Below are 27058 nucleotides of genomic sequence, written 5' to 3' on the forward strand. Positions count from 1 at the left end.
GCTGTTAGACGCTCTTTTATTACAACCACTAATAAAACAAATTCCTCTTGGTAGTTGAGTGCTGTACAGAAGGAAATCATTTTTTATTATTGCAGGAAATACTGTTACAGCTCAAACAACTAAATGCCAGACTTTGCTTATTTGGGCAGAGAAACTGCAGCATTGTTGTGCTTGCGTTTGCCATTAAAGTTCATGACTGTATGTTTTTCAATATTGTCTGTTTCTCTCTTTGATTTGGGGGATGAGTTCAGGAGAGTAAGTTACAGGGGTTCCACTTCTCAGCAGTCAGCATTATTAAAGAACAAACAAACATGAATAAAAAACAATCAAAATTGGTGAGCATTGTATTAAGCAGCCATTCAATGATTAGTGTTCTGATGATGGGATTTGTTGTTAGCACAGAAACCCTGTAAAGATGGTTTAAAATCCCATTTAGCAACATAATTACAGATTTATTTCTGAAATTCACTTTTTTAAAATGCAAAAAGGTGATGCTCCTAATATGGACTCACTAACCGAAGGGAGGACTAAAACATGTAACCGATATTGAGAAAGTATTTTGTGTGTATGTGTGTGTGTGTGTGTGTGTGTGTGTGTGTGTGTGTGTAGGTACCTGGAGACGTTGCTCCGTCAGGTCAGCAACGGACACATTGCCTACTTCCCCGCCATGAAGGCCTTCGTCAACCTGCCCACAGAGAACGAACTGACTTTCAACGCTGAGGAATACTCCGACATCTCTGGTAAAAACACACACATGATGCACACGAACTGTCTTATGTGTGTACTTAATATTGGTGATGAGTGTTGGACAGAAATGGACAGTTCTGGGTTTGACTGCTATTGTTATAAAATAAAAACATCTGTTGAGTTGTGTGTGTTGTAATTTTTGTAACTATGTGTGTGTTTTCACAGAGATGCGTTCTCTGTCTGAGCTGTTGGGGCCGTACGGTATGAAGTTCCTCAGTGAGAGTCTGATGTGGCACATCTCATCACAGGTCGCTGAACTGAAGGTACATACATACAATCACAGAGAGAAACTCATACATACAAAATACAATTTTAACCTTTTCACAGGAACTACTTTCCAGCAGTGGTGGACAAAGTATTCAGATCTTTTTACAAGTAAAAGACCTGCATTTATAAGATACAATAGAACTTTATTTATCCCAAGTGAAATTGTTATATAAAAATATGTAAGTATAATCAGGAAAATGTACTTAAAGTAAAAGTACTCAATGCAGAAAAATGTCCCCTGTGACAGATAATTGTAGTGAAAAGCCATCCTTTTGAAAAGTCACATGTTACACGTTTCGCTGCTCTGATTGGTTGTAGGTCAGGGCCTTCATCTAGTCTGCAGATCCGTCCAGCGCAACGCAACAGGCTCACGAAACTCAGATCAAACTGTCAAACTAGGCACTGCTGATCAAATATGAATCAAGATTCTGTTACTGTATTGCCTATTTACCTCCTCAAATGTTTTCAGAAACACATTTTATTGTAGTGTTTAGCTGTAATTTGAGAGAGTTTGTGACCAGGCCACTATTTTTTCCTGCTTGAAAACAGACCAAGCAACGCCTCAACTTGCATGTCGCTCAGCGTTACGTAAGCCTTCTCCCAGCGCTGCTCATGTTGATGCTTATGTCACGTTCTAGAGGCATTTTTTTGAATTTCCAGGGTAGAAGTACTTCAGCCAAAACTTTGGGGTTTAGTTACTCTTTAAGTACAGTACTTTGAGTAAATGTACTTAGTTATATTCCACCACTGCTTTCCAGACTTTGGTTGTGACAGTTGAAATAATGGGTAAAAGTTTTGTGAGGAAAAGTGTCTTTTTCTTTACTGCATTTGAAATGCTGAAAACTGATGAGCTACTGTCTCTGATCTGGTTCAAAGGAAGCTTTTTGCTTGCTTTTTTATCAGGAGTGTGTCATTATGTGTGTCGTTGATAAGCTACAATGCAATGCAATTACAAAGCATTATAACTGAATAAATATACAACAAAGGAGAACTCTAAAAGACTTGCAAACTCTTAACTTTGAGTGTGAACCAGTTTGCTTCTATTTGCACATTTGATGAATAATGGCCTCGACACTAAGTTGAAGATCTATAAAAAATAATATGAAAATGAAAAGGATAATCCTACTGTATAAGCATGAAGTCAACATTTGATCCAATGCTAACTGTTTGCGTGTTTGTGTCCATGTAGAAACTGGTGGTAGAAAACATGGAGGTGTTGACCCAGATGAGGACGAGCTTTGACAAACCAGAGCACATGGCCGCCCTCTTCAAGAAACTCACCTGTAATCTCACACACACACACACACACACACGCACACACCCGAACGCATACACATTGTGGCAACTGTTAACTTGATGCCAAATATCCTCTGGATATGGAAAGCTTTTCAGGAAATATATTGTGTGTTTGACAGCTGATGTTTAACTACATTCACACTCCAAAAAGTCTGCTGTCTTGACTTATTTTATGTCTGTGTTAAGTTTCCCATTGTTGATTTGAGAAACCATGTCTGTATTTTCTTGTATTTAATATTAACAACACTTGTTGTAAACTTGTAATAATGTTGATAGTGGCTAGGCAGACTTGACTGAAAGACAATTAAGTCAATACAGACACTCAGCTGAACACAGCACAACGAAAGCCTAACATAACATGCGTCCTTGCAAATGGAAGCAGCAAATTAAGTTTTCCTCAACTGGTGAACTACATTTGTAATATTGATTTGTGTGATATATACTGTTGTTCACTGACTTGCCTACCAATTTGTCAGACTGACAATTGTAGCTTAATTGACTTATTTTTTGTGTGTGTTTGTAGCTGTGGACAGTGTGTTGAAGAGAATGACCATCATTGGAGTCATCTTGTCCTTCCGCTCCCTGGCTCAGGAGGCTCTGAGAGATGTAAGACACACACACATACCACATTGTTGCAATAGATATAGTTGGAAAGTAAAATATTGAATATACAAAGGAAGCAATCAGGAAAATGAACCAGTTGTAATTCTTTTAAGTTTGGTTCATTTGGTCCGAACAAGGGCAAAAAAAATGACGCATTGGTGCCTTTTAGTTCTGGTCCGGTTCATGTTCACACTGACTTTTTACAAATGAACCAAGTAAACATTAAGTCATACTTTAAGTGATCATGCATCACTTCCTTACTGGACTGTCTCTGTCTCGCTCTCTCCAGGTGTTGTCCTGTCATATTCCTTTCCTGGTCAGTTCAGTGGAAGATTTCAAGGACCACATTCCCAGAGAGACAGACATGAAGGTAAAACACACTTACTGACATGTAAGAATGAAACAACCTCTTAACCTGATGTCAGTGTTGACTTATGTTCTCTTTCCTCATGTGTGTATATATGAATCTTTGTGTGTTTCCAGGTGGCCATGAATGTCTACGAGCTGTCATCAGCAGCAGGGTTACCCTGTGAGATCGACCCGGCTCTGGTGGTGGCTCTGTCCTCACAAAAAAGTGGTGAGACACAAACACAAGTCACACACACACACACACACACAAATGTAAACTGAATCCAGCTTCCACACATGACCCTCCGTGTGTGTGTGTGTGTGTAGCCCCTGTCAGACATGCACCCCTTTACATTAACCCGATAGCAATTTAAAATGTCGGTCTCGTGTCTGAATAAACACCCCGGTCACTTTGACTACAAGTCACAACAGCAGTCTCGCCAGGTCGAACCTAGAAACATTTCTGTATCACTTTCTACACGGCACGAGTCTGAATTGAATGTCATCGGATTGACGTGAAGGCTGCAGCAGCACATGGTAAAACATGCACACAGAGAGATTAAATGCACGTCTTGTACCGCCCTCTAAGATCACTATAGTAAATTATCAAAATCATCGTCTCTTATGCACAAAATTTGTTAAATAAAATAGGAAGAACTTTGAACGAGACGATTTTAAGGCGTTGAGATCGATCTTCTTCTCATAGCAGATCAATCTATAAAAACTACTTTTCCCTCTTACAATAATAATCTGACCAACAGTCTCTCCATTTATTTTGATTTGTTCGTCGTGCCAACTGCATGGATGAATTCAATGCTTGTGTTGTACAGTCGTATATTATATAAATGAGAGTCCATGAGAGAGCAGAAACTCACTATCATGACTTTTATTTATTTATTTATTTATTTTGGTCTTTGATCAAACATTTATTTTATTTAGATTTTATTTTTTATTTAGATTTCCCAACATACAATCTAAATCATATACACGTCCGACATCAGTAAAACAAAAACTCACAATCCTAACAACAAAGCAAAAGAAGACGGCAAAACAAAACGTACAACGAATACAAACATTTACCCACATATAAAACAAACAAGCTCAACCTCAGTATCTTCATATCTGATCAACTTAAATACTCAACATAACTTAAACATACGTTATATATAACTTGGAAAACAGTTCATCTCTATCGAGTACACCCAGCTTTTATCCTTCACCAATTTAAACTTCAACAATACGATCAGGGCCTTTAGATTCTGACCACTTTATTATCATGACCCTTTTTTTAACTCACCACTCTTTCTCCCTCTCTCTGCTCACTCCATAAATGTCCAGCGTAAAAGTGACCCATGTCAGAATGCCATCACTTTAACAGATAGATGAAGCCAACAATGTTACGTATACCATGTCTCAAAAAGGGCTTGTGTCTGTGCAGAGAACATCAGTCCAGAGGAGGAGTACAAGATCGCCTGTCTGCTGATGGTGTTTGTGGCAGTTTCCTTGCCAACGCTGGCCAGCAACGTGATGTCACAGTACAGCCCTGCCATCGAAGGTAGGGCGCCATGCTATTGTATTGTTTTTGGTATTCACAGACTTTTTTTCTCGCTCAAAATGTTAAAGAGAGTCACTTTAAACTGATCTTCTACTTTTAACAAATCTGCGTGTTTATTTATTTATTTTTATGATTGCACACATGAAGTTGTTGAGGTGAAAATGGGGAGCAAACACAAAAGACCTGCTGACTACTGTATGCTGTAGATTGGTCAAGGCCTATGTTGTGGCATAGAACCGGTTCAGAGCCTGAGAGCAGTGCAGGAGAAAATACTACACATTGAAGAAAACATAATTTACTGCATCGATGGCATGAGACTGTTCAGCATGCAAATGAGATCGACCTTGTGTCCTCAGATTGATTCATTTGTGTGCACAAGAGCCATATCGTCATCTTCATTACGTACACTTTTTAAATAATTAAATTATTAATAGATTTTTTTAAAGGTCAGTTTACTCTGTGTGCCCTGTTTAACCTTATTTGTTGTATGTATTTCAGTGGAAAGATTTATTCAGTTAAATACACCTAATATTCAGTGCAGTACAGACACACTGTTGTAGTTAAATGAGGCTTTTGATAAGGTATCAAAGAGATTTGTCACTCAAGGATGAATTATCAAGACATTGCCTCCTAACAACCTTGAAATGAAAGGCGCCATTGTTAATAAGGCACATTTAAAAAGCATAATGAGTTGTAATGGGCTCCGCCATTGTTAGTATGCAGACTGCATATTGGCCAGCAATTGGTTTTCCGACAGCACATCTCAATACATGGCGCCATTCCAGCCACACCAACCATTTTGTGAACTTATAATTACATGCACGTGTTTTATATTCATATACTTTTTATGCATCTCACATGCACACGTAATGGCGGTAATCTGCATGAAATACAAAAATGAAATCCATTCTTTCCCCGCTGGACTGGTAGTTCCAGGTTTTGTATTCTGGAGAATTTCTCTGCTGTGAAAGTCTTAAAGAGCCACACACATCAGGAGTTAATTGATTTTCACATGTAGATGATGTCTTCTTGTTCTCTTACTTAACAGTGTGTGTTTGCTGCCCCCTACAGGCCACTGCAACAACATCCACTGCCTGGCCAAAGCCATCAACCAGATCGCTGCTGCTCTCTTCACTATCCACAAGGGGAGCATAGAGGACCGCTTGAAAGAGTTCCTGGCTGTAAGATGAAAAGAGATGATTTCAGTCTTTAACATTTTGTCACCAACATAGGATTAGAGTTATTTTTACATCCTGCTTCCCTCATACCTCTGCAGGACACCATGCTGTCATGTTGCCCCCTGTCTGTACTCACATTCTTTTAAACATCGGCCATCACTGCTCCGTCCACCCGCAAAAAAAATCAGGAAGCGTTTTCTTGTATCACTACTGGAGTTAATATAAGCAGGCCATGGTTAACTGCTTACTGACCTGCTGCATGTGCACATGGATTGACAGTAACCAGGTTACGACCGTGCATGTTACGTATTTCCTACGTAACCTCATTTCTCTGAGTAACCTGATTTCTTGTGTGCATGTTAACATACGGGTATGCCTCCCAAAAAATCTGAAATTTCACCAAAAAAAACAAAATGTTGAAGCTTGGCTGAGGTGGAACATGGCTTCACATGTCTCAGATATGGTTGGAGTGGAGACGTGTAACACTTTATTATTAATATGTCTATTTGTATTAAAAAGAGTTGTTGGAGGGGGCACGTAACCACAGTTTGATCCCAGATGGGGCCACTTTGTCTCTTTGGATCCATGTTACATTGTGATGTTTTTATCAGCTGCTATAGTGACACAGAGCGAGGTGACATGCAACAAAGCCATTCATAAAATAAAATAAAAAAAAAAAAACACAAATGCCATCTTAGGCAGCAATAAAATGCCTTGATGTATCGGAGGTACTGTTGCTCCATTAATTCTGTAATCATGTGTAAAGGTAGCTGATGGGAACACACACATTGACATTTTATATTGCTGACATTTTATAAATTAACTCATGACTTATATGGAAAAATAACAAATCAGATGAATATTATTTTCTCTATGAAGATATGAAGAATATCGCTTTAACACATTTCTGTGTGTGTGTGTGTGTGTGTGTGTGTGTGTGTGTGTGTGTGTGTGTGTGTGTGTGTGTGTGTGTGTGTGTGTGTCTGTGTAGCTGGCCTCGTCCAGCCTGTTGAAGATCGGCCAGGAGACGGACAAGATGACGACGCGCAACAGAGAATCTGTCTACCTGCTGCTGGACATGGTGAGAGAGAATGACTAAGGGTGCTTTCACACCTGTAGTTCAGTTCAGTTAGTCCGGGAAAAATTATACATTATTGCATTTTAGTTTAATTGTATACATTTATGTTCTCTGGTGTCACAAAGACCTCACCAAGAAATAACTGATTCTAAGCATTATTAGTATTATTAAACTGCAAATTGACTTGTAATGATAATGATAAACGATTGAGACGGGACGATAAAGAGGCGTCTTGTACAGCGTTTTTCTGGGAGGCATTACTGTGGAATTGCTACGTTTGGATCATTTGTGGTGTGAAAGCAGAGTTCGCTTGGAAGTGGACTGCGACCCTCCTTTTCAGGTGGTCTCAGTCCGGTTGTTTGGTCTGCACCCGGTTCGACCGACAGCTTTCACACCAGCCCAAACGAACCGCATTAACCTGGCAAACACCAGGGTTTGTTTTAACCAAACAGGTTAGGTGTGAAAGCAAGGAGACTTTGTATGCTGAAATGTTGCTTAATAATTTTGATTACATGGAAGAAAGAACCAACATGGTTCTGCTACTGATGCAACAGTCTAACAGTGTGTCTGTGTTGTCCTTGTGTGTCAGATTGTGCAGGAGTCTCCCTTCCTGACCATGGACCTGCTGGAGTCCTGTTTCCCCTACGTCCTGCTGCGAAACGCCTACCACGCTGTCTACAAACAGAGCATCAGTGCAAACGCATAGACACTCAACACACAGCGAAGGCCTACCATACTGTCTACCATCAGAGCGTCGTATAGAGACGCATACACAGCAACAAATACACACTAACAGCAAACACTAAATTCAAACTAAACACACTAAACTATGCCTGTAATGCCTCAACGTACTATTGAGACAAAAAGAAACACACTCGTAACACACTAAATGTGTATTATTTAAATCACTCTAAATACAGAACAAATACACTAAACACCAAAAGAACATACAAAACACCCACAAACAGTGCACAAAGACGACAAAAAACTCTAAAATTAGACAAATATGAACAGAAACACAGACACACACACACACTAGCTGGATGAAGTTGGGGGATCAGTGTCTTTACTTTGATCATTGTACTTTTTCATGATGTTGCCAGGGACCATAACCATAGCAACACATAATATACCATATGTTTGGTTTGGTATAAAAGAACAAAATATAAATATATAGTATATATATAGTTGACACTAAAATATAATTTTCTTCTTTTTATTTAGTTTTTGTTGTTTTTTTTTTTCGATGAAAGATTTGAGATTTTTAGTGGCCAGCTGACAACTTCTATGTGGTGATGGATTTGGATGCTTACTTAGGGAATGCAAATGATTCTGATGTGATGTGGGGTTTTTTTTTGCTTTTTATGGAGGAGGGCTGGTAAGGATTCTTGTGTTGATAATGAAAGACATGTTGCTTGTTAATGTAAGTTTACACTTATCTACACACACACTGACAGACATCCTGAGAAGATATAAAACTACATACACACTCATCGTTCAACATTTCATATTGAAAACACACACAAACAAACACACACACTCGTATAACATGGTGATGTTTTCTTTCTTTTTTCAAGCTAGTCGTTACATGAACATTTTGTGGGTAAAGATATAATATCTGTATTCTACTTTGATGTGAACTGAACTCGTCTGTTTTTAATGTTTATGTTTTGTTATTTTTATGATGATGACAATGATGATGATGATTTGCCAAATGTGTTGACACTAAAAATTGTGTATCAGGGCTTGGAAGTGGTGGAGTGTTTGGGTATTAATGGGTGAAATGCCCTTTTAAGTGTTTGGATGGTTTGGACGCTAGACGTTTTGGAAACAATCTGCCGGCAGCTCGATGTACAGAAGGGGGTTACACTAGAACTTCTACAGCGGGAACAAACTTTAAAAAATACTGCAGCAATACTACGGTATAGGCACGGAGCAGGCGTCCCATCCTGCAGACAGAAACCCTCAGTACGACCTGCAAAGATTCCTCACAGCTGTTGTTAGCCAACTCTCCTGTTTAAGTAAAGGTCCAGTAGGTGCTACTCTATTTCTCCAATGGTGTAAAGTAGAAATGAAACAAGCCAGTGCAAAATATAATTTATATGATCTCTTGCTAAATAATTTCTTGCATCTTCCTCGCTTCTGAAAAGAAGATGACATTTTCTGTGTCTAATTTTTTTACAGTTGCAGTCTTGTAGTGCTGGCCACCAACAGGCCCTACTGAAGCAGCTGGGGGAATAGTGCCTTGCTCAAAGGTACCTTAACAGCAGCTGTTGAGGGTCCACCATCTACACGCCGTGGTTAGATAAATGTGTTAGTACTTAACTTTTAATAGGAGCAGTTAAAGTAAATTCCAGCCAGTTCCTCCACAGAGAAACAACTAACTCCTAATTGATCTCAGACCTGTGAAAGTCTGCAAAAACCTGGAGCTGCAATAAGACAAAAAATAAATGTGTGTGTGTGTGTAAATATATATATATACACACACACACACTTGGTGATGTTTTCACTGGATTTGTAAACTGCGGTCGATGGGGCATCCTCAAATGAACTTTCCAGATGAGCAGTTACATTTTTGCGATGGTTGTTCGGGACCTTTTAGGACAGGCGGCCTCCAGACAGACAGACGGGTGACTTTTACAAAGTGCAGTCTGATTTCTTTTTAATTTTAGTTTTTCTCAATCAAGGCATGGCAAGGGCTACATATTGAGACACAATACACAAACCATGCTCCCTTTATGCCAGCCCTCTGCTAATGTATTACTAACACCAGGGCTCTGTCTGAAAGCTCGTTCTGCATACTATTCTGGACTGACACTTTACCGAGGACTGTTTTAAAGTTGAAATCCAGAAGCAAAGTGAAGTCACATTTACAGTATGTAGCAGGAATACACTAAAATCTAGTAAACAGCATGTCTGCACTTTACAGTAGATTACATGTCTTTTTCTACTGTGTGTTTTAGTCAGTAGTATGCATTATAAGCATGTAAGGACAGATCCATGGATACATTCTGCCATTTGATGTGGAATGGTTGCTGTTTTCTTTCTAACCTCTTTTGTGTCTCTGATTCCACCGTGTAACTTAAATGACATGAATAAAATAAACTTTAGGGCTGTGTCAGACCTGAGCTGTGAGTGTGTGACGGTGGTTCGTGCACATGGCCTCGGCTGAGATGTGGTGAGGTGAAAACCGGTAAGTGGTAACGCTTTAATTTGAACAGACCAGTGTTGATAATTAATGCCATCAGCTGACTATTGTTCAACCCTGTTTGATCCTATAACCAGTGGTGGAGTGTAACTAAGTACATTTACTTTCCATTTTATGCTACTTTATACTTCTACTCCATTACATTTGGGCAAATATTGCACTTTGTACTCCACTACGTTTATCTCACAGCCATAGTTACTTTTCAGATTAAGATTTTACAAACAAAACGTATAACTTACCAACAGTATATGAAGTAGTTAAAATTAGCTCCACCTCAACCAGCTATAACATTAAAGTATTGTTTACATGTTAATGCATCAATAATCATGACCCAATAATGGAGCGATGTACCACTGACAGGGCCCATTTGGACTAATGAATACTTTTACTTTTGATACTTGGAGTACATTTTGTTGATAATACTTTTGTACTTAAGTAAAATTTTGAATGCAGGACTTTTCCTTGTGATTGAGTGTTTCTATAGTGTGGCATCATTACTTTCACTTAGGTAAATGATTTGAATACTTGTTCCTCTACTGCCTATAACACAAAGACTGCGTATCAACAGACTGTTTTACAGTGCCACGTTAGTCGCTTAAAAGTAAATTGAACTATTCCAAAACAAATAGTGGTTTTAGTGTGTGTGAAATTAATCTTTCAACACTCCATTGATAAAAGCCAATTATGCCAGAATAAATAATGAAATGCTTTTAGTGTTATAGCTGTAGTGACTTTACCAGTTTATAACATCAAACATCTTAAAAGAAAGCAGACTCAAATCTCCTGTGTGCCTGCCAGTAGAGTGTGCAGATTTGAACAATAATACTAATACAGGTGTGGCTCGCGTATCTCCTTTTAGATAATCCTTATAATCCTTTTAGAGTGGAGTTTTTGTACATCTGATTATAAAAACTTAAACACCTGGTATAGTCAGCTGAAAGTGTAGGTATGTGAAAGGAATATACACTTTACCTGTTCATTATTACCTCATTATCAACTATTTCTTCTAGATTTTACACAAAATTAGTCCCCATTCTCACTAGAGAATTACAAAAACACTGACATTTGGGTTCTGCAGTCGTGATGAGACCAGTTATCTAAATCCAGTCCTGCTGTGTCCTACAGAAGCCACCAGGGGGCACCCCGAGAAAACTAATACCATAATACTGAAATGAAGGAGAAGGAGAGTTAAACTTGGACACTTTAATAGCCTACCTTCTACATTATGAGATCTGTTGTGTATAAAAATCAATGCTGACATTGTATTGCTGTTATTGATAAATCACAAGGTTACATAATGCATATGCAGATTAACAAGACAAAATATATAAAACAAAACATGAATCCCCTCATCAGTTGATCCGTCGTTGATTCAATGAAAATATATTGAAATATTTAGATTTATCACCCCGTCCATTTACCACCCCAGTTTATTTAACAATGAGTCAAAACCTTTGCTGGTCAACTGTAAAGGGATATTTCACTTTGCATATTGCGGCATCTGTTAAAGTAGCAGAACAGCCTGCTTGGTGACAGATAAATGGCAATTTCCATATTGTGAAAGTCAAAGTGTTTTGTCTACAAGCTGGAAAAAAATAACACTTTTATAAACAAATACCATCTGAGAAACCTTTTTCACAGCAGACATTTAGACATCAGGAAAAGCACAGGTGTGATTAATATTAGTGATGGCCCCAATCCACATGAGTGCATGCAGCCATAATGTTGTTAATTACACCTGTGCTTTTCCTGCTATGTCAAAATGTCTGCTTTGAAATATGTCTGTACATTGCTTCAGAATTGACATTGACAAAGATCTAAAAGCTTGTAATAGTATTTGTATTAATTTTGTGTTTGATTCCAATGCAGTATATTATATATATATGTGTTACTGTTGTGTTAACCACCTGCAAATTCCTGATCACTCAGCAGACATTTTGAAAACTTGAGGAGGGAAACAACCGAGAAGATTAGCTTTAAGTTAGCTTACACCTGCCTCATTCCACAGTAACAGTGTAACTAGCTTGCAATCATGATTACTGTTTGAATGTAGAAGTTGAATCAGTTAGCTAGTTTAATTTTTTTGCTACCAGGATTTTTAATGTATGTTTTTAATTTGTTTTTTGAGTAAACCGACACTTTACAGTGACAAAGAAGAGTAGCTACTGTGAATTAAGCTGTTAGCTAATTAGCTAGCAGTTGTAGTTAACCCTTGCTAGGTAGCTATCTTTGCTACACTGTAATAGCTAGCAGCTGGCTAGCAGACAAATATAAAATTTAAAAAAGATTCTTTCTTTTAAATATTTTTTTTTCACTGTGTACATTTTGAAATGACAACATTTATGACGTCAGTGTTTGATGGTTCACAGTATTAAAACAAGTTACTCCAAAGGTTTACGAGTTTCCCGCCAAAAGTGTTAAAGGCAGCTGTGTGACTGTTTGAGGTTAACTGTTATGATGGCAGTGAATTGTTATCAGTTTATTGCTTTGGTTAAAGGGAAAATCGTACTAACTCCGTATTTATTAACTAAAAATGGGCAAACAAAGATAAGTTTTAATTTTGGCGAGCATGATAATTAGACAACATAGAGTCAGTTTGTGTGGAGTCATGTTGAGGTGAATGCGCTAAGTGAGGCGAGTCTGACGGCTGTTTCCAGGCCAGTTCATTAAGTGAAGAGTGAAGTTAGGGCAAGTTTCTTTACCTAATTAATCATTAACTGCTGTCTCAATAAACTGCATAGAGGTCAACTCTCCCACTGATCCATGTCTTGTGATGTAGGTGCTACACTTGAGATGGACGACGCCAGAGTCTGTCTGCCGGTTTGTCCAGAATATCAAAGATGAATTCGCCGCCTCTTTTGTGCTGAGATTTCTCTCCGGGATCAGCCGTCCTGAGGGTTGGTTTCCTCCTCGTCCTCCTCGGGTACAGAACTTCTCAGCTTACCTACACACACACACACACACACACACACACACACACACACACACACACACACACACACACACACACTCAAATTAAACAATATTGAATGAATTAATATTTTTGTTGTAACTGTCATACACCTAAAATTACCTACAGAGGCAAGAGAAAAAAGGAAAGCAATCTAAGACATGGCATTGTATACATATGTGTCAAGCCCATTATATCAGATACGGTGGTGAAAAGTAATTAAGTACATTTACTCAAGTACTGTACTTCAGTTTTGAGGTACTTGCACTTTACTTGAATAATTTTATTTTCTGTTACTTTATACTTTTACTCAACTGCATTTCGGAGGCTTTTCACTCCACTACACTGATTTTAAAGCTTTAGTTACTAGTTATTTGCAGATTCAGATTATTAATATAATAAATTACGATGTATTTTTATAGATTAAACAGCAGAATATTAAGTCATTAAATCAGCTCCAAATTTGCCAGCTGCGACGTTAAAGTCATTAACACATTAATGCATCAGTAATTATTATCCAGTAACATAATATACATTATTCTGAAATGGGCCATTCTGCATAATGAGTACTTTTACTTTTGGTACTTTAAGTATATTTTGATGCTGATACTTTTGTACTTTTGCTTAAGTGAGATTTTGAATGCAGGACTTGTGGTATTTTTACTTTACTTTTACTTCACTAAAAGATCTGAGTACTTCTTCCACAACTGCTCAGATATAAACTTAAACAAATTAAACATACAACATATGTTGCTTACATACGTTGATAGTAAGCATTTAACAAAAACTGAGCTATGTCAACCAGCTTTCATGTAAACATGTACTATAATGTAAATTCATGTGAAACAGACTGGGACAATATAAGTAGTATTTTTAAATAAATTTAATTCCATTTGGGTTATGGCTGTTGCACTAGTAGACGAATTCTGTCATGTTCTTTTGAAGCACAACATATTCATGTTCAGTAGCACAAATATTTGGCCAGTTACTGCATTTATAACTAGACGTAACATTTAATTTGCCTCTTGGTATGCCAGAAACACTCCATTAGTGATTCACCTTGTGGCTAATAGTCTAAATTATTTCATAAATAATGTCCTTTGTCCTTTTTCATTTTCCATGAAAGGCAGTTCCAGGGTGCTTGGGCGTATTTGCTAATTAACTGTTGTTATGAAAAATGTTATTTCTTTCATCAACTTGAATCTTTGAAAATCCTGAATCAAATTTTTTGTCATTGTATACTATTACGTTTTTAATGTAATCTGATTCCTCAGTCCTGCAGACCCATATCCCCACCCTCCACCCCCCGCCCACCTCACCCACACACCATCACCACAAATACCAGATTTAGAAAATGACAGGTAAAGCGGTGACAATGAAAGATAAACTAAAAATAAAGTGAAAGCAATATTGTTTTTTGTTTTAATTTTACCATTTAGTGCATTACCTTATTTTAACAGCCCCCTTCCCCCATTCAAAGTGTTGATATTAATTTAAATACCTTTTCTAACTAAACAAATCAAACCTTAGAGAACGTGAGAAACTATATCCTCATCCTGAGTCACAACACGTAAACAAACACTGCCGTTAACTGAAATGGTACAGGACTTTTACAAAATAAAACTAAGGAACTGTTGGCAGTAAAGGGACAGCACAAAGTCCCTCTAATAAATCCTCCTATTTCCAACTGCACGTTGGACGCTGCATCAACAGGAAATACCTGCTAAATCCTTGAAGACGAGCAGGAAGCAGGCGAAAAAATGAATTATATTTGTCTGATAGAAAGCAAGAACTGAATTATTAGGTATTGATGGATTGAAAACACACTGCGTTTCACAAGCTACTATGGTGGATCCAATTTGTTTCTTTCCTTCCCCTCTTTTCTTCTTGCAGCACATCCCATCTGGGGACATTTTGCCTCTCGGGGCCATGTGATTAAAAACACTGGGCCACATGTTGCACAAACCACACGCTCATTCACAAACACACCGAGACGTTTCAGCTGTTAATGCAGTGACGGGGGATGTTGCTCTCCAAACAGTAGGGTCACACAGATGTGAGGAAGGCAGGCATTTAATGCTATTTATTGTTGCATAAATGGTGCACACAAACAAACATCATGTCCTTTCTAAAACATTTTTTTTCCTCTTTAATCTTGTACTCTTAATGTTTTAATCTGTTAATAGTTGTCCCAGTGCTCTCTTCTATCCGCGCTGGGTTTACATGCTACATTTTTTAAGTAACTGTCAGACTTTTACCAGTTAATTCATCTGCTACATTATATTGTGATGTCCTAAACATTTTTGACTTTTGTTTGTCATGGAAGACCATTGAGAGTAAAAATGTTCTGCTGTATAAAAATGTAAACACGGACACAAAGCAAACCCCCAAAAACTACAAAACTTTTAGTGTTTTAGCATAAAAATAGAGGATTTAAAGCTATTCAGAAAGACTTTCATTAAAGGATAAAGAGAATACTCAGACATTCAGCAAATGTTTCAATATAATACATCTTTATTCACAAGCAAAACCTCGACACCTACATTAATTTAAATTTAGACTGATTTAGTACATTTAACTAAAATCTCTATGTGCATGTGTCTTTATGTGTGCGTGAAAGAGCTGTTGCCAAATCAAAACACGTGGTATTTATGTGTAGCACAAGAGTGAAGCAGTTTGTTAATGGGATCAGATGAACAGCAGTGAGCAAGAGAAGGAAAAGTTGGTTATTGAGAGACAAAGAGATGAAAGTGAGCGAAGGTGGCTATCGGGAGACGGAGTCGGGACTGGACGCTTCCTTTTTGTGGTCACATGACAAATCTGAGAGAGAGAGAGAGAGACGGGGGGGAGGGTAAAAGAGGATAAAATGAAAGGTCATGCAAAGCCACAGGAGGAGGGAAGACAAGAGAGGGAGAGACAGAGGAGTTAGTGCTGTTAGTAGTAAACAGAGGAATTGGAGATGTAGTCAGATTTTAATGACATATTTGTAGCTTTTACAGTCTTGTTGAATGCACGCCAACACTTTAGCAAACACAACCTTATAGCTGCATTCATCAATGTTTAATTAATAACTAATTAATGGTTATGGACACAGAGCAACGCTGTTATTCGTTTGGAGTTGTTTCTATCTACCTGATGGATTTAAGTTCAATATTCACTCTCCTTTTAGCTCTTAAGCTGCTAGGTGTTCCAACTTCGTCTGTATGGATTGGTGGTGGAATGTAACTAAGTACATTTACTCAAGTATTGTACTTAAAATACAAGTACCTCAAATTTGTACTTAGTTGAGTCTTTGCTTTTCATGCCACTTTCTACTGCTACTCCACTAAATAATGTACTTTTACTCCTACGTTTATCTGACAGCTTTAGCTACTAGTTACTTTACATTACAAGACATTAAACATTAAACATTTCATGGTTCCAGCTTCTCAAATGGGAGAATTTGCTGTTTTTCCTTTCGGTTACTTTAATTTATTGTTAATAATGTTGAGGTTTGGACTGTTGGTTGGACACAACAACATTGTGAAGGTGTCACTCTGGGTCATTGTGACGCCATTTGTCTCCAATTTCAGAATCAAACAATCAATCGATTAATGGAGAAAATAATCAGTGGATTAATCCAGAATGAAAATAACCATTAGTTGCAGTCAGATACAAAATAGTTCAAATTCAGCTCTACCTCAACCAACTACAAATCCTGCTTTTACATTAATGCACGAATAATAATAATAATGATGTAATATATAATAGTGTAACAATCACAGGGGACATTTTTCTGCATATACTTACATACTTTTACTTAAGTAAAGGATCTGAATACTTCCTCCACCATTGGTGTACAGTTACTTTATTATCAGGGCTTGTTTGCTGCCTGCAGCGGTTGATAACAGCAGCTCAGACGTTACAAAGAGACTAAAAAGCTCCTTAAAGCTGCAGAATTTTTATTTAACCCTGATTTGGGTGCTAGAAGCAACTCGTTTCATGTTACATTTTATTTCATGTTAATATAAAGAACGCTGATAAATGCAGTTTTAAGTTGTATGTAATGCAACTCTTTGTGACAAAATGAAAACTTGTGAGTGAAGCAAACATGATTTTGTGGAGTTTCGTATCAGCCCAGCTAACTTGACTAACAGACAAATCTCCCAAAACCTCTATATTCATTTATCCAAATGTTTGTTTCTTCATGTAAACTGTCAGCTTCATCAAATGAAATGGCTCTTTGTCCCTTAGTAGATAGATATATAAAACTATTATGCAAAATAATGTGGTTGTTAATGGTTTATATTCAGTATAATTTTGTCAATGAAATTAATACTAGTGTGTGTGTATTTGTGTGTGTGTGTAAGGCCAACAGTGTACTCCAAATAAATGTTTGCACAATGCTTTGGGTTTACAGCCAAACAGAAGCACTGCCTTTGGTGTCATTTACCACACGCTGGTGAGACAAACATTGAAATTCTCTCTAAAATACACCACTGGCAGACCAACAGTGTCATGTTATCGGTTGCTTGCAGTGTATTTTTGTCTTACTTCATGTAATAACTCTAATTGTGTTTACCCAGGTATGGTCTTTAGTTGTAGCACTACTGTAAATCTGACAAACATCTGAGAACACAAAATATGATTTATTTTGGAGTATTCTGCCGGCCAAAGTGTGTAAGTTTTTCTGTCTTAAAAACAGTTTACCCCCTGAACTGTTGCTCTCTGCCACTCCTCTCTCCTGATTGGCTAACAGCAGACTCGCCTCATTCCCATTGGCTTCCTCTGGCCCATTGTGATTGCCCCACAGGGAGGCGGTGGCATAGAGCTGTGCTGTGATTGGGCTCAGCTGGCCGTCACAGAGCCCCGCCCCAAGAAGGTGTTGCTCCACCCCCAGCTGAAGCTCTGAGGAGAGAAGATCACCTCTAGTGGAGAGATGCTTCGGCTACAGACATGTCGCAGTAGTGCGGAAAAAGCAACAAATGAATTTGTAATTCAAAAATTATAGCTAAAATTAAAAAAAAAGGGAAAATATCCAAACTGAAACTGAGTGAGAAAACTAGACGACAAAAAAATGCAACTGGAGATTAGATTCAGTAGCTTTCCTTGACATCTTCTATAAAACCTAAATATCCCGCTCAGCCAGGAGCTTCGGGAAGCGTTTGGCGGTTTGTTTAGGGACGAAGGTTGCTGATTTACTATACAAAATCCTCTGCTATCAAACTCTCATGTTGTTCCGTGGTTCCAGTTTTCCAAACAAAAAAGAGCCATAGCTCTATTAACGATGTAGGTTTTTAAGGTAGTATTTTTCTTGTAATGTTGAGCTACTCTGAGTCTATAAACTCCAACTAGATCAAATTTAATTTAAATTCAGTTTGATTTGTAGATGTCTGTCCAAACCCTGCATCATGAGCCAGCAGAGACTAAATATTTACATAAATGCTACCAAAAGTCTGCTTAAATTTTTTTTATTTTTTTTTAATTAAGGCCTTTTTATAAGTTTACAAAAACACTTTACCTTCAACATGGAAACCTGATCATAACATACTGTAAAACCACTGTGTGAGAATAAAACCTAACGAGATTAATAAATAAAACTTTTTTTGTGATCTTACAAATGCAAGGATTTGGTACATGGACAGTTCCTCATGAGGCTAACTGGCCTACACACACACACACACACACACACACACACACACACACACACACACACACACACACACACACTCACTCAGACGAGATCAATAAAAGAAAGGCTTTTACTGTCTCCACTTCCCGCAACCAACTCAGTGCAGCACTCACTGGTAGAGAGCTCCGCACACACACTTATATGCACTTTATATATGTTTTTCTTCCTCTTTGTCTTCCTTTTCTTTCCTCCCAAAACATGCACCTTTTCCTACAGACTCATTAAAACCGAGTTCTCTGTCTCACATACATATTTGAAGTCACATATACACTGTAGAGAATATGAAGGCATTGCTAAGTCAGCCTCTCTAAACTGCTTCCTCTGGCCCCGTAACAGTTTTATAAATTATTAAGTGCAGGCGATGATAACAAAATGACGACAACAACAACGAAGTCTATTAGAGATAAAAGCCATCAGACAGGAGCTGTTTGGACGTACTGTGGATCAAAGCTGAGCTCTGTTGACAACTTTTCTTTCCAAGTAAAGAAGCTCCTCATAAGATCACTACAGTATTCACTACTGCAGAGACAATGTAAAAATAATAAGTCAGAAACACTAAATAATTGTAATAAACTAAATTTCATACCATAGCAGCTGTTATCAGAGACAGGGGTCTGTGCTGCATATGAGAAATACTTCTATAGCACGTTTTTTTGGTAGCATAAATCAGCCAGACGAACACACACACACACACACACACACACAGCATTTACAGGCTACAATAATTCATAAAAAAACGACACGTGGCGGTTTTAAAGGCACAATCTGCAATTTTCAGACTGTATAAATTACAGGTATATTCACATAGATAGAGATGATGAAAACGTGCATTTCATGTGTTACCGAACTAATCATTGACTCACTGAAAATATAAACTGCTGTTTACTGATGTAAACAAATGTTTAACAGCATTAGAAAGCAGTAGCAGACCATATAAGTAGTTGAAATGAAAACTTTACACAGTCTGTTCTGTGGGTTCTCCTGACTAACAAGGACTCTTACTCTTAAGAGATGTTGCTGTCGAATGTAATTTTTCAAATATTCACCTCTATTGTTTTTGGGTGGAGGCATATAGGTATATTCAAAACCTGAGAAATAAAAGAAAATGTGTTTTTGTTTTGTTTTTTTACTGGGGGTAACCAAGCCTTTAAAGTATATTTCTTCCTAATGTTGTGACACAGAACAAGAACAAGCCCGTGAGCCACCGTGTTCCTCAATCCATAGTTTAAGAAACCTAACCATCAGAAGTAACCGCCGTACCCCGCCACCACCACCACCACCACCACCACCCCGCCAGCTGAGCCTACAGATCTGAGAAAATATTGAAGATTTTAAAAAAACAGAAGTGCCAGAAATAGCTACAGATAACACAGAGAAAGAAAAATGTGTAATATAACAAAACAAACAGAACTTCCATACAAAAAGCAAACATATAGAGACCATGAAACTGAGCAGAGGAGGGAGGAGAATGGTGTATACACAGCTGCAACAAAACCACCAGTGCATGACATTACAGACCTTTAAAGTACATCCGGTATCAGTAGAAATTCTTAGTGAAGTATGCTGTAATTTTATAGGACCTATGGCTCTGAACAAAGAACATATATCCAGATATATATACTGAATGAAAAAGCATCTATAAAGAAAGAAAGAACTGATGCATCACTGCAGTGGGCATCTGTTCAGAAACTTGCTGGTTCAAGTCATTATTCTCATTAAAGAAAACATTTACTTGATATGTAGCTTATTAAATAACGTTTTCCAACAACGTGCTTATTGTCACGCCTTAAATCAATTTTGACACCTAATTTCTGTCTGTCTGTTGTTAATAATCCAGAAATGAGATCTTGTTAGCGTGAAAGACATCATCAACAGTGGGTAGCTTCTGTCTGTGCTTTCAAAGACCTTTTAACAGACATTTACAGGCACTTCAACTGAAAAAACTGAGAAAACAAAGTAAACATTTTTCTTTCATAGTAATGCTGCCATATGTTCTTAGTTTGTATTTTAAATGCTTTTAGTGGTGTCTTTGTTGTTTGCTGCAAACATCTCTGCTTTCCCCTTGTCACCATTTTCCAATTTTAGAAGCCATTTTAATGGCGATTAATTGTTAGGAAAAAATGCGCCTGTTTAAAACAGTAGATTGCAGAGGGATCTGAGATGCATCAAGTAAATCCTCCTCATAATCCTTTCCTCTAGGGGAAAGTGATTTCTTCCACTTCCCTTGGACAGAGCATCGTTTCTACATTTTCAGACATTGTGCACATTTTGCAAAATCATGGGAGACCAGGCTTAAAATTGTCCTGTGTTTACCTTTCATGGTGGGCGAGGTGTAGGTGCTCTGCTTCCTCTGAGCGGCATCTGAAGCCTGCAGAACAGAACGGAAAAAATATATTATAACCTGACTTGACACAGTCACACAACTAGAACAGTAAGCCACAAGCTGTACAAATAGCAATTTTTAAAAATGCTAAGATGTTGACTCACACACAGAAGACAAAGTTTCAGCAAATGATGATTTAAAAATATTCTAAAGCCAAGCAATGGCTGTAAAGTGGAGGTTCTGTTGCTTATACATAAAGATGAATATCCAACAGGAGACAAGATAGACCTTCCTGATCTCATTATAGTGAAACAACATCGACTCTCCAGACAAGCCATCATTTATCTGGCAGATTGTCTGTCCCCTGATGGTGTGTTGTCTGTCCCCTGATGGTATATATATATATATATATATATATATATATATATATATATATATATATATATATATATATATATATATATATATATATATATATATATTCATGGCACAAAATAATCCAAAAATGGTTAGTTTATTTTCAAAGGATACATTAGATGTTACTACAGATGAACATGTCTGAGGTTATGTGTCCATGTGTAGCTAATTTCCTGCCACTGGCTATCGTGTCTGGTTCTAGCAGATTAGTGTTTACCTGCTGGTGTGTTTCCCCACTTCTCCCCGCATCTGTATGTGTGAACAACATTTTTACAAACCTGTGAGTCTCCGCTGGCGTCGTGTTGATCTCCAACATCTGCAGGAGAGACGAGACAGCAGCATTGAGCTCTTTTCTTTCTTTCTTTTTTTTTTTAAAAAATGATTTGCCACTAGTTCAGTTTTGTAAGTTGATGGCACGTTGCGGTTTCCGAATCTGCCCGACACATGTTGTTCATCCCCGCAAGCGAGAGCTCGGGGATCTAACAGTGTCGGTGTTAGTGGGTCTGTTGCTCAGTCAGTCTGCTAGTTCAAACCACATTGGTCAGGTTGGGTAGTGGGCCTTAATGGTCTTGTTTCCTCTGTGGCCTGAAGCCGTGCTGTGATCAAGCAGCTTTTAGATAAACTCAGAACAGCACTGTTGCAGTTTGTAAATTGTAAATGAACCCTAACCCTGTACCCAGTGCAGTAATTTCTGGAATCAGTATTGAGCAATCACCTTTTTAACACCTGCAGGTGTTTATAGTCTCTTTAATAAAGGGGCCATTGACCAATGACTCAGCGGTTACTCGGCCAGATGCTGAGATTTCTGGCTTCCAGAATACATTTTGTTCTTGGACAAAAGTGAATTAACTCCCTTTAACTCACTCTGTTGCTACTGTTGTGTTAAAGCATAAGGCTAGCAATGTTGGGTTTTTTTGTCAACAAATCCCATAAAAGAGCAAAACAATCTTGTAGTCTGTCTTCAGCACTTCCCCCAGCTTCTCTGCGGCACTCATTGGTTCCTACTGAAGACGGGAAGCATTTTTAAACAAGGGTAAATAATCTCCTAAAACAACTGGCCGCTGTAGTCTATTTACAGGAGTAAATAGTGCATTTGTTGGGGACTATTTTCAACTCCACAGGAATAATTCCAGCAGCAGGACGGTGTATGTGTGGGAGTCAAAATAAATAACATAATTTGTGTGTTTTCATGATAATTAAGGAATTAATGTCACCCAGTGCAACCGTGTGCCTCCCAAATTCCAAAACTCCCCTCCAGCTCAGTGTTGATGGTTTTAATCTCAGCTGTGTGAGTTTTAAAACACCAACTGTGAGCTGGAAAAGCTTTTTGGCTCTGACGGAAATAAAACAAAATCAGGGGATGTATCTTTAAGAAAGCCCAAACATGATTCCCGGAGGTTGTCAATAGAAGTCATACATACGTACATCACCTAATGTCCCTTTTTAAAGTGGGAAACTTTCAAAAGCATTTGTTGAAGACAAAATATCAACTGTTATTTCCTGAAAATAATTCAACAACTTAATAAATTACAACTTAAGACATAACATCTGCACTTTTGTCATGGTGATCGTCTTTGTTTCAAGGCTAAGAGCACACGGTCACTTCTGGTTTTCACAGCTGCCAGCTGGTTTCCACTCTACAGACTGACTGTCAGTGGTATGTTGCCAAAAAAGTAAGAACATCTCTGAAATTTGGTGCACAGATCGACCTTGGGCCACTCATTTAATAGAGCGAGAGAAAATGTATTTGAAATTCTGGGATTGATTTCTTTCTTCAAATTGAAGTTAGTGATGTTGTGTTATGTATGGCCTGTCCGTGATTCTGTTTCCAGTCTTCCTGCTGTGTTTGGTACCAACATCCTTATTCTCTGATTTCTTTGAGAAGCAGAAAAAAATGGCTGCTTGAAAACACCTCAGGCGCCCGCAGAGCTTATTACTCCAACTATACTGGAACCAGCCTCACTGAGCTGAACTCACAAAATGGAATCAGGCCGACGATTATTCAGTGAGTCAGTTCCTGTGTAGAGGGATTTATAAGAGCTGAGAGCCGGCGCACACACACACACACACACACACACACACACACACACACACACACACACACACACACACACACACACACACACACACACACACACACACACGCACACACACACACACTCTTCAGGCATCCATCAGCCCAGTCTGAACCCTGAGATCACTTACCAAAAGCTGCAGCACAAATCTAATAAAGGTTCCATTATAGCTGCCGCTTTTCAGCTCTCTTCCCCCTCTCCCCCCCTCTCTCCCCCTCTCCCCCCCTTCCACCCCCTCTCTCCCCCCCTTCCACCCCCTTTCTCTCTCTCTCTCTCTCTCTCTCTCTCTCCCACCTGTGCCAGGTTGTCTGTAGATCTGCAGAGTGGCAGGAGTTGGTCTTCTGCGACGGATCTGAGGTAAACACACAAACGCACACATATTTTCATTGTTGCTCCTTGACTTCCCTCAGCCCTCTGATCCTACACGGGTTTGACAGTTGTTTTGATTTTTACTGTATTTATTAGAACAGCTCTTCCTCTGGTAACCTTTTTAAGGTCAGACTTAAAACTCACCTGTTTCCTTTGTCCTACAATGTTTAATTTCCTGTAACCATCTGGTTGGTTCAACACCTCTGTTTGGTTTAATCCTCTCTTTGCAGTCTGTTGGTTTTACTGCCATTGTTCTCAACGTTTTATCTCTACCTATTTTAATTTGTGTTTCTTGACACTCTTGTATGATAATGCACTTTAAATACATTTTGCCTTTGACTGCTGTCCCAGTAATTAGGCTTTAAAAACACAACATTCAGCTCACTGTCCAAATAAAAGTTCCTTAAAAATACCAACTGGAACTAACTGTCCCAGTTCTTACACTGTAAAAAACACTCCTGCATATTAGTGTAAACTTAACTGAGAGCAGTAATTAACTGCCTGAATACTTCAGGCTTTGGCTTATTATTCTAAATGCCTCTTAAAAATGTAACTATCCACTTACAGTTTTAGTACCTACCTAAAACACACAACTCTCCCACATACTGTACTGTAGCAGGTTGCAAACATTTACTGTTGTCCTAACATCAACCACTCATTAAGTTTTATTTTTCTACCTCCATTCTTTTAAAATGTAGGCTGTTAAAGGACATTTTAGATTAATTTTCCCAACATTAACATGAGAAACGTGACCTATAGTCCCAATGATTTACAGACACTTTTTACTGACTATTACTTATTACAAGAATCACTTGTATAACAATAATAGCTACACTAACCAGTGGAACCAATGTACAGATTGGATTTAACCCACTGTTCCTTTAATAAAAAAACCTCCAGAAAAACAATTTAAATTTTAAACAGTTTACTCTGCTTGGCTCTCAGACGAACACTACTACACTGCAGGAATGTAAATATTCAGTCATCCTGGAGCGGAGATTTGGTTTACAAGATGGTATCTCATAAAACCATCGCTAAAATGTATCTTTGACTTCTGCAAACGCTAGCAGTTACCAACACAGAGGCTCCCCAAACAGAAACAGAGGGGCCCTAATCTGTCACTGTTCATTACCAGCTTCCTTAGAAAATGAACAACGTCCGGTTTCCATCAACTAAACAGTTCATAAAGACGTCAGCAAAGCAAAGACCAGTATCCAACACTCAGGCCTTTCAGAGACCTTTAACTCCCTGATGCAATGTTTAAGCTTGTATGAAAGACCAGCTTTCTTTTTTTTTTCCTGTAGGCGCCGTTAGAATTAGTTAAAGGAAAATTACACCTCAGATACGCTTTACAAGTTATTCATCTGTGGCGTTCTGTACATTTAAGGAGTTAAACGGGCCTTTCTATCGCTCTTCCTGGCTTTCCCACTTTTATTTAAGATCAGTTAGATAGTGATATGCCATGTTTCCAGAATGCCTTTCACCCCCAAGAGAACGGGCGTGAATTTGTTGCAATCAGCTCCAGATCGTCCGTGACAGGCGTAAATTGAACTCAAATTATAGAGACAGAGCCATACACTGAAAACCGCGCCCACCAGACAGGAAAACAATATGCAACCGAGGGCTGAGACGCTAAATGCCTGTAGCTAGCTAAAATCATTAACTTCAAATTATTTTTGCAGAGTCAGAGAGGAAAAGGTATACTCTTATTAGTCGGCCTGTCTCAGTGTCCCTTCTCCTTACCTTGCTTTTCTTGGAGAAATGATCCCACTGGATGGCCAGAAGTGAAATACTTTGATATTTACAACAATTTGATCGAATCACCGGGTAAGATCCAAACCAGGCCTTGAATGGCTTCGTTAGCTTCAACCTCTACAGTTTGTCTGGCCAAATTAGCAACTGTAATTTATTTTATAATAATCTAGGCACATAGCCTCAGCTTTATGTAGGCATACTGAGGGTCAGGAGCCTCACGTCTTATTGCCTGTGTCCTCTTTTATCTTCTTAAAAGCTCAGTTTTTTCAGTTTGGCGGCTTATAAAAACTTTGTTCTGGGTTCTTTGCCCTGTTGGTAGTGCATCCCACCACACAGCAGCTTTTAGGCATTTTTTTTTCTGTTGTTTGCTAGCAGACAGAAGTGACAAGGAGTCACCTTCACGCAATACAAAGTCAATGGAGAGCGATGGATTGTTTTCCCCTCCGGGTGTGGGCGGGACTTAATTCTGTCTCTGTCACTCTATGCACTTAACCAGCCACTTGGAAAGTAAACAAGGAAAAGCACATGAATAAAAACATTTGTGATTACTGGAAGAGAAGGACATTCACTGTAGCTACAGTAAGTATTTCAGGAATGCAGAATAAATCACCATTGGATGTGTGTTTTTTTTTTTTTTAGTGTTAAGTAGTTTTATAGGGTATTTTAGGGTAGGTTTTCCCTTTAATCCTTCATACCATCTGCTCACAAGCACACAAATATTAATAAACTCTTTGCCAATAGACATGAAAACAAACCAGCCTGCAAAACACTCAAGTGTGTCACATGCACGGCCTCTCAAATATGACGGACCCATTAAATACACATGCTGTCACCCAGATACACAAACAGCAGTTTTCATAAGACCGACGTAGGCACACATGCTGGTCTGTACCCACACACAGAAAATTCCAGACTCACAAGATGACAGATAGATGGCATATTCAGCCGTCACATGCATGAACCCACACTGTCCCTCCACTCTGTGACACACACACACACACACACACACACACATGCTCAGATACACTCACATGTTCGGCGGCCTGTGGGTCCAGCTGTCCCTGCAGTGGAGGCACAGCAAACTGGATCTTCTTCGGACTGCTGGGCTCCATTATTACTGACTGAGAGAAAGAAAGAAAGACAGACATAAAGAGAGAGAGAGTTTGTGTGTGTGTGTGTGTGTGTGTCAAAGAGGGAGGGAGTAGAGAGGGAGGGAGT

The 27058-nt window shown here is 38.5% G+C and overlaps 2 protein-coding genes across 5 annotated transcripts in view; one reads left to right on the forward strand and one right to left on the reverse strand.

Moving 5' to 3' along the window:
* nckap1 (NCK-associated protein 1) overlaps positions 1-10200 on the forward strand; it is a 35246-nt gene extending 25046 nt beyond the window's left edge. For all 4 annotated transcript variants that reach the window (XM_044213577.1, XM_044213578.1, XM_044213579.1 and 1 more), the window contains 10 exons: positions 610-740; positions 913-1010; positions 2204-2297; positions 2834-2916; positions 3203-3283; positions 3397-3490; positions 4700-4816; positions 5888-5997; positions 6986-7075; positions 7662-10200. In XM_044213577.1, the coding sequence (XP_044069512.1) occupies positions 610-740; positions 913-1010; positions 2204-2297; positions 2834-2916; positions 3203-3283; positions 3397-3490; positions 4700-4816; positions 5888-5997; positions 6986-7075; positions 7662-7778 (1015 nt within the window). In that variant the 3' untranslated portion in view covers positions 7779-10200. The remainder of the gene's footprint in view (positions 1-609; positions 741-912; positions 1011-2203; positions 2298-2833; positions 2917-3202; positions 3284-3396; positions 3491-4699; positions 4817-5887; positions 5998-6985; positions 7076-7661) is intronic.
* Positions 10201-15721: 5521 nt separating this feature from the next.
* ppp1r1c (protein phosphatase 1, regulatory (inhibitor) subunit 1C) lies at positions 15722-27047 on the reverse strand. The gene is made up of 6 exons (XM_044213584.1): positions 26872-27047; positions 24011-24068; positions 21920-21957; positions 21215-21269; positions 17920-18117; positions 15722-16050 (listed from the first exon to the last, which is right to left on the reverse strand). The coding sequence occupies exons 1-6, from the start codon at positions 26986-26988 to the stop codon at positions 15995-15997; spliced, it is 522 nt and encodes a 173-aa protein (XP_044069519.1). The 5' UTR covers positions 26989-27047; the 3' UTR covers positions 15722-15994.
* Positions 27048-27058: the final 11 nt, after the last annotated feature.

Source organism: Siniperca chuatsi, linkage group LG11, assembly GCF_020085105.1.
Source record: "Siniperca chuatsi isolate FFG_IHB_CAS linkage group LG11, ASM2008510v1, whole genome shotgun sequence".
Taxonomy (NCBI): domain Eukaryota; kingdom Metazoa; phylum Chordata; class Actinopteri; order Centrarchiformes; family Sinipercidae; genus Siniperca; species Siniperca chuatsi.

Coding starts and splice junctions, on each gene's coding strand:
- ppp1r1c (XM_044213584.1), bottom strand. CDS start 26,988: ATGTCTGTCTTTCTTTCTTTCTCTCAGTCAGTAATAATGGAGCCCAGC. Junction 21,270..21,919: donor ACGCCAGCGGAGACTCACAG/GTTTGTAAAAAT, acceptor TCTGTTCTGCAG/GCTTCAGATGCCGCTCAGAG. Junction 18,118..21,214: donor CACCTCGCCCACCATGAAAG/GTAAACACAGGA, acceptor TTCTCTCCTCAG/AGCTTCAGCTGGGGGTGGAG.